Here is an 8,668-nt window from a genome sequence, read left to right on the forward strand (position 1 = left end):
AGGGAAGGGAAATGGTGTGAAATTAAGGATGGGAAAGGAAAAGAGAGGGAAGGGAAGAAAAATAGTAGGATATTAATGATGGGAAAGGAAAAGGGAGAGGAGGGAAGGGGAAGGAAATGGTGGAATATTAAGGATGAAAAAGGACGGGAGGGGAGGGAAGAGAAGGAAAGGGAAAGGAAGGGAGATGATGGGTCATTAATTATGGGAAAGGTAGTAAAGAGGAGGGAAGGGAATGGTGGGACATTAAGGGTGGGAAATGAAAAGGGGAATGAAAAGGGTGGGAAGATGAGGGGAATGTTGGGAAATTAATAATGTGAAAGGAAACATGACAGAAGGGGAGTGAAGGAAAGAGGAAGAGAGGGGAGGGGAAGGAAATGGTGGGACATTAAGGATGGGAGAGGACTTAAGTCTAGCCTTGGTGGACAAAAGAAAAATAAGGAGGAACCCAATAGAGGGATGCTTTTGAGAGCTCTTGTGAAGAAATTCCAGTGGACTCTGATATGAACATTTGAAATTTTCCCTGCTCTGACCTTTTTCTGGTTCCATGTCTAGAACTTGTAATGCTAATTACTCTTGCCTTTACTTCTCCTTCACATCTCCTACTCACGATTCAAGGACTTTCTTTCCCCCCTAGAGTTAAGAGTTATGTAACTTGGGAGTCTTTTAGATAGACCCACTAAAGGGGTACTCCAGTTGCCTCACCCTGCATCCCTGTTCAGCATGGAAGAAGCCAGAGTGGTCTGTCACCCGATTTGCTATTGACAATTTGGGTAACCTCTTCAGAGGATGGTGTGATAAGAATAAGAGGTAGGAATTCACTAGGCAGTTAGGGTAAAAAGACCCCAAAGAAAAGCAGCCAGTTTCTTGACTAAAACTCACAATGTCCTTGGGCCTCTTGGCAACCTACTCCCTTCCAAAGGCCAAAAATGTCAAAAATATTTAGGAGTTTTTATCTAATCCTTAAAAGATTTTAGGGTTACCTCTTCAGAGGGGGGAATGTTAGAGTATCCAAAAGCCCCATAAAAATGAGTTCCAGGACAGCTGGGGCTATGGGGAGACCCTGTCTCAAAAAGACCAAAAAATAATAAATAAATAAATAAATACATAAATAAATACATAAATACATAAATATATAAATAAGATTGCTTCAGAGTTATATGTGGTGATGTGGTATACACCTGTAATCCTAGCACTTGGGAGTTTGATGCAGGAGGATTTCAAGGTGGAAGCCAGCCTAGACTACACAGAGCACAGAGTGAGACCCTGTCTCATAAAAATAATCAAGGCTGGGGGTGGGAGTGTATGCCTTTAATCTCAGCACTTGTGAGGCAGAGACAGGCAAATCTTTGTGAGTTTGAGTCCAGCTTGGCCTACATAGAAAGTTCCATCACAGACAGGGCTACATATATACTGAGACCCTGTCTCAAAAAATCAAAGAAACACATAAACAAAAATTCAGAAGCATTAATGTCAAATTTCACTGTTACAGAGTGTTTTTCTCCTTGGGAAATGAAAGTTAGGGATGTATTAATTAAAAGTAGCACAGTTCAAGAAAAAGCTGAGTATATTAACCATGAGTGAGACATATTTTTGAGAAATGGATCCTCAGTGAACTAAATATGGTTTTTAAGATTGGCTAGCATTCCATGTGTATGATTCTAGATAACAGTTTATAATTCTGTAAAGTAGTAACTTCCAGGGGTTGGAGAGATGGCTCAGCGGTTAAGAGCACTGGCTGTTCTTGCAGAAGACCTGGGTTCAAATCCCAGCACCCACATGGCAGCTAACTGTCCGTAACTCCAGTTCCAGAGGATCTGATGGCCTCTTCTGTCCTCTGCGGGCATTGCACAACACAGGTGCACTTACCTACATGCAGGCAATATACGCATACACATAAAATAAAAATAATGAATAAAAAATATTTTTTTTAAAAAAGTAGTAACTTCCTTCCGAGTGTGGTCCAAAGAACACTTACACTTGACTCTTTGTTCTAGGTGTCTACTCAGAAAGCATGTGGTTTATCGCTGGCTGGACTGAGCCATGCAAATGACAGTCATTATGCTGAATGGTGACCCCAAGAACTCCAACTTTGCTGAGATATTCAAGAAAGAGCACCCCGGTCAATTCATTGAGTGCTTTGTTGCTGGACAAAATATAGTAAGTGTACTGTGCAGGGCCTTTAGGTCTTCTAGTTAGCCATCAGTCGTTTATGAAAGGCGTTGCTTAGAAAAACTCCAGGGAAATAAGAGGCAAATAGATACCTAAAGTTAGTGTAGTTTCTACATCTGCTAGAAGGAGAATGGTATAGTCCGCAACACTCTCTGGCCACCGTATTCACATAAATAAGAGCACTAGGCTGAAGGCTCTAGGCTTGAAATGTCCTGAGCTCCCTAGTAACCCTTTATGTCCCATCCAGCCTATAACTAGGCAATCCCATAGCCACTCAGGGACAAACAGTTTGAAGAGCTACCAGAAATGTGGTTTATATCTTCCTACTTGAGTACAGGGTGTAATGCAGAAATGGAAATGTTGCTCTCACTGTAGCCTTTAGAATATAGTTAGAAATTGCCAGAAAGTTTTCAAAAAGAATACCATAGTTCGAGCTGACACCTTGAGCAAAGCTGCTTGCTTCTCTGTGCCTGCATCCCTACCCACAGTGACACTGTGAGGGAGTGTCTCGTGCACATGCACCCTTCTCAAGAGAACAAGTTAATTCCAGTTCTGGAACTCTAAAGCTACATGCCCATGTAAAGAGTGATACCTGGCTCCTGTCTTTACATTGCAGAGGCTAAAAACAACTCTGAAGAGTATAATAGTTTTCTACTAATCAGGAAACGGAGCCAGCAGATCTCATGTGACTATATTTTGAAACACATAGTATTTAAATTTTTAGGAAATTGGTTGCCAGTACTTAAAAAACACATTTTTATGTAGAATCCAAATTTCTAGATCTTTTTCTGAAAACTGGAAAGAACTGCCAATGAACTGGCATTCCCCTCACAGTGCCAGTTGGCTTGAGTTGAGCATCAGCCCTGCTTAGATGAGCATTCCCAGACAACTTTAAGCATATCTGTTAAGCAATAGGCCATCAACATTGTAAGAATATGCGTGCTAGTCTGTGGCTCTTACTAAGTTATTTTCATTTTGCCCTTATTGTGCTATGGATTGGACCCAGGGCGTGGCACATACAAGGCAAGTGCTCTACAACTGAGCTACACCCACAGCAGTTCTGTACATTTTCAAAGAAAGAAATACAGTCCTTAATTTGTAAATTGACTTTCTTAAAACTTCTTTTTTTAATTTTATTTTTTATTTTATGCGTATGTGTGTATTGCCTGCATGTAGGTAAGTGCACCTGTGTCGTGCAATGCCCTCGGAGGTCAAACGAGGCTGTCGGATCCCCTGGGACTGGAGTTATAGACAGTTGTTAGCTGCCATGTGGGTGCTGGGATTCGAACCCGGGTCTTCTGCAAGAACCACCAGTGTTCTTAACCACTGAGCCATCTCTACAGCCCCTGACTTTCCTATCAAAAACCTTACTAGAATGATTGCTTCATTGATTCCTTCAGTCAACAGCCGTGTCCCTTGGGCTTGCCTCTAGTAGACTTCCCCCTAGGAACTTGCTATGTAGCTGAAAATGCACCTTGAACTCTTGATCTTTCTGCCTTTACCTCCCAAGCGCCGGGATTACAAGCATGAGTCATCATGCCTGGCTCAGCATGACTGTTTCAAATTTTCAGTTTTTTGACCTGGAAGTTTTATACTCCAGAATGCCACCTACTATAAGAGTAAGGTGCATGCTAACACGCCTTTTAGTGAGGTTTGCTGGAAGGTGATTGGTAGGGAGACAGTGGGAGAGGAGGCTATGGGCCATTTGTCTGGTGGATGAATGTAGAACCAAGTTGATAAACATTTAAGCATCTTGATTTTGGAGCCGGCCACAGCCACCATCTTTCTTGGAAAGTTCTTGTTTACTCCCAGAGATTGTCATGTCTACCGAAGTCTATGAGCCTGGAGAGCCAAGACGAGGTAAAGAATAGAAATATAAAGTGCAGGCCACTGACAGTGTGCACATCACAGCAGCGTTAGACCAAACACAGCCTCCCAAACCCAATGGCCAATGAGGAAGAATGAGAACAGAGCCTGTAGAACTCCCTACAGCTACCCCTCAGCTAGAGCTGCACTCTTCCACCTCCAGCGAGGCAGCAGGACTGGTCCTGATACAATATCACAGAAAGCTGGAGCGGGATGGGCCTCAAGCCAGAAGCGTGTAACTTGTGAATACTAAGGAAAGGTCAGGTGAGATGCCATCCAAGGCCATGCGGCCTCTTGGAACATTTGTAGTCTGGGGGTTCCTTATAGGAATGAAGGCCTAGATGAAGTAGGCTGAGGAGAAAATAGAAAATGAGAAAGTAGGGGCAGTGACTAGATGACTTTTTAAGTTTTCTGTAAGGAGGAGTGATTAGAGACAGTCTCTGGAAGGAAGGACGAGGTGGAATGCAGAGTTGAGAGGAAGGTGTTGATACTTATTTGAATGGTAATAGGATGATTTAAGAGAAATGGAGAAACTGATGAATGGGGTCATTTCAGGGTTAGAGATCCATCTAGTAAGAAAGAGAAGGATGGGATCCAGGACGAGCAGTGGGCAGACAGTCCACAGACAGAGGCAGGTTGGTGACAGAGCAGAGAGCAAGAAGTGGGCAGGCAGATGACACTCCATTTCCTCCCTTGGTCCCTATAAACTGTGAAGCAAGGGTGTACCTGGGGTGGGGAAGAGAGGTTCAAGGAAGAGCACAGAAAGGAGAAGTGCTAGGGCTGACAGCAGTCCACCATGTGCAGAGTGGTCTATATCATGTGTTCTAACATGCAAGAGAGGATGAAGGAAAATCCAGGGCTGTTCTGTGCCACCCGTGACCGACCATTGCTTTTGCCTGCACCTTTGCTGCCTTTTCACACGAGCATTTGATCAGATTCGCATGGGAGCCATCTCTCAAATCAACGTCAATCTCACTGGTACCCATTGTGGGGTATCCACTGGTATGCATTCCAAACACCACCATTGTGATAGCTTTTACTTAGACCTTGCGTTTACTTAAGTTTTCACCATGGGGATTTGTTTTTGAAAAGTCCTACCCTGGTTTAGATGTTTCAGATACCCTGCATACCAGTCTTTGAGACACATCCCTTGATGTTACTATAAATTGCCTACTCTGTCTGGAGGACTTTTCTAAGACTTACTGTATACCAAGTATGAATAAGGACAGCACAAACCCCAAAATAGTTTTCTGTGCCCTGTGTGGTCATATAGCCTAACTTGGATATCTGGAGAAGATCTAGGCTTCTGAATTGTCCTAGGCAACACAGTGTACACAGCAAAGTCCTTTTCCCAACCTAGAAGAGGTAAGCTGTCTCTCTGTATATAGATATTGTGATTTCTGTACACTAATCCTATATATCCCAAGGAACTGTTAGTTACAACAGCGCACCCTAGGGTGTCCCAAAAATACATTACTAAATGAAAGGCCTGACAAAATAAGACAATTCAATCTGGGAAAAATCCAACTTCTTGAGGAAAAGAAGGTAGACAACCAACCAGAAGGACAAAACCTCAGGATGCTCTTACAGAGACTAGGGTACACACGGTCAGTGGCTGGGTAAAGCTGACTCAGGCCACTGATACTCAAGGAGGAGAACATCAAATCAACTTGGACAGTGGTACTGAGTGGCCAGACAGCAGAGGGGTCAGATTACTAACCTGAAAACTCATTTGCTAGCCTAACCCAGAGTATTTTAGTGACCTTTAGAAGAATATAGATATGTACTCAATGTAAATCACAATAAATTACAAGGGTTGAAGCTTGTAGGATTTTGCTGTAGTTCAGGATGCCCTATAGAAATAAGTCACTGCCTTTCAAAAGCGGTGAAGGAGTAGAGGCTGGGTTCCTGCTGCAGTTCTGCTCATGTTGGCCTGTGACTTTCTCAGTTGATGACAGCCCCTACCACATCACCTTGGAGGACTTGGCCATGTTCCAAACTGTTCCCAACTGCACTATTTTCTATCCACGTGTGATGGCATCTCCATGGAGCATGCTGTTTATTTAGCAGCCAATACCAAGGTATGTTTAAGCTGAGCTCTACTACAAGTTTTGAATGAATGGATGATTTTTGTTTGTTTATTTTCATTGAGTAAAAGTAATGAAATAGAAAACATGGTGATAGAGGCTGAGGATATAGTCCAGTTGTTGGAATGCTTGCCTAGCATGCATGAGGCCCTGGGTTTGATCCCCTGTACGGTATTTCCTGGTGAGCTCTTGATTCAGTGAGAGACCCTGCCTCAGTAAATAAAGAGAGATGGGGGAAGATGCTGCATTAACATCACATGCACACATGTACACACACACACACACACACACACACACACAAACACACACAATAACTGTGGTTTAGTTTTACACTCCTGGAATCTTAGGAGACTGTGGTAGGAAGACTGCAGGTTCCAGGCCAGCCTGGGCTACATAATAGCAAGACAGTGTCTCGAAAATAAAGAAAAGTATTCCAGTGGTACAGAAGGGCCCTGAGTAGTCTGACTGCCTGTCTTCTCAGAGCTCAGGGCAAAAAGAAACCCAGAGCATTTTGCATATTCTAAAGCAGGAAGAGATTGAATAAAGCATGCTTACATACTCAACAAGAGTGAGCTTTATCTGGAGTCTGAAACTATGAAGTGTTGACCACTAGTGGCACTGCCACCTCTGAAGTCACTCTGAGGCCCGTGGAACTTAAGACAACGTGGAAACTTACCACTGCGCACATCATCATGGTCCTGCTTGAGATTTTTTCCTGGATCAGTAGCATAAATCAGATGTGTGACCTGTTCATTGCTAGCTGTGTTTCTCCCTCACTCCAAAGGATGAATTTTGTTGTTAGGATGAAGAACTATTTACCACTCATCCCCAATTCTTTTTTAAAAAATATTTTATTTATTATTTTTATTTGATGTATATGTGTGTATTGCCTGCATGTAGGTGAGTGCACCCATGTTGTGCAATGCCTGAAGAGGACAGAAGAGGCTGTCGGATCCCCTGGGACTGGAGTACAGACAGTTGTTAGCTGCCGTGTGAGTGCTGGGATTCGAACCTGGGTCTTCTGCAAGAACAACCAGTGTTCTTAACCACTGAGCAATCTCTCCAGCCCCCTCTTCCCCAGTCCTTGATAGTTTATCTAGTTTGATTTTTCTAAGCTGTGGTTCTTGTTTTTGCTTATGCTGTAGGGAATATGCTTTATTCACATCAGCTGATCCGAACTCCAGTTATTTACAACACATAGGAAACCTTTCAAACCCGACAGGCCAAGGTAAGGACTTAAGTTTTCTTCTGTCATCCAGTATCCATTTATGGATATCCATTTATGCAAGATAACCCTTGCATGATATCCTTTGGTTAGTTTTTTTTTACAACATCAGTTGTGACCTTTGCCTACTTGATCTGTACTTTCTTCCTTTCCAAATGCTGTCTCTTTTGTTGAACTTTTATTGGTTTTTTTTTTTTTTTTTTGAGACAGTGTCTCACTATATACCCCAGGATCTCTTCAAACTTGCAAACCTTCTGCCTCAGCATCCCAACTGCAGAGTACTATAGGAATGTGACAACATAACCTAGCTTTGTTGAAGTCTTACAAAGAACAGTAACTTGAAGACACTTGAGTATCTTAATGGTATTTATCACAGCCTCAAGCCAAGCAAAAATAATACAACCAGATCAAATGAATAAGATCTCTTAGCTTCAGATTTTTATAAATGTAAGGTCCAGATAGAAAAGAACACAAACCATCTTGCCCCCAGGTGGTGTGGCACTGATATGGAGTCTGCACCTGGGGCATAGACTCACCCTCAGGCCTGCCAATGAAGACTGGCACCAACGGGGCACTTCCTATCTGTGGTGTTCTCACTAAAACCCCAGAAAAGTTCTGATTACCAGCCTTGCTTTGGGTGGGGGCTGGTTTTATTTTGAGGTTGGTTTTTGTTTTGGGGTTTGTTTGTTTCTGAAACAAGGTCTCACTATGTAGCCCTGGCTGGCATGGATCTCACTACATAGACCAGGCTGCCCTCGAACTCAGAGATCCACCTGCCTCTGCCTCCCAAGTGCAGGGATTAAAGGTGTGCCCCACCATGCCTGGTCTATCAGCTATATTTGTAGAACAGGATCAGAGAAGATAAGCAGTTTAACTCAGCTTCATAGCACCTGAGTACCAAAACCAAGGTTCAGGCCCAATCAGTGAGCCTTTCTGGGCCTGCACAGCGAACTTCATTTGCTGTTCTTTCTGCCTGTTGGAGTCACATGTGTAACAGTTAGCAACTTTGCTCAGCACCTGAAGAGCAGTGTTTGTGGACATGTTGACATGTTTCCCCTCTGCCTTTCTCCTAGGCATACATGTACATTTTACAAAATTAAGAGTGTGCTGTGTAGGCAAGTTTTATCTCCTGCTTTCATCTGATAAGCAGTTTAAAGTGCCATCAAGCCTTTCCTTATTCATACAATACTTGCAGGTAATCTCTAAAGGGAGAAGAAGAAGAAGAAGAAGAAGAAGAAGAAGAAGAAGAAGAAGAAGAAGAAGAAGAAGAAGAAGAAGAAGAAGAAGAAGAAGAAGAAGAAGAAGAAGAAGAAGAAGAAGA

General features: G+C 42.9%; 1 protein-coding gene across 1 annotated transcript in view; it reads left to right on the forward strand.

Annotated features, from left to right (window-relative positions):
- Positions 1-7,294, forward strand: part of Tktl1 (transketolase like 1) — a 34,007-nt gene extending 26,713 nt beyond the window's left edge. The window contains 7 exon segments of the mRNA XM_017797240.1: positions 1,995-2,050; positions 2,052-2,168; positions 4,893-4,948; positions 4,951-5,037; positions 5,984-6,063; positions 6,066-6,116; positions 7,268-7,294. Coding sequence (XP_017652729.1) covers positions 1,995-2,050; positions 2,052-2,168; positions 4,893-4,948; positions 4,951-5,037; positions 5,984-6,063; positions 6,066-6,116; positions 7,268-7,294 — 474 coding nt within the window.
- The last annotated feature ends 1,374 nt before the right edge of the window (positions 7,295-8,668 follow it).

The sequence above is a fragment of the Nannospalax galili genome, unplaced genomic scaffold, assembly GCF_000622305.1.
Source record: "Nannospalax galili isolate Female #2095 unplaced genomic scaffold, S.galili_v1.0 scaffold513, whole genome shotgun sequence".
NCBI lineage: Eukaryota > Metazoa > Chordata > Mammalia > Rodentia > Spalacidae > Nannospalax > Nannospalax galili.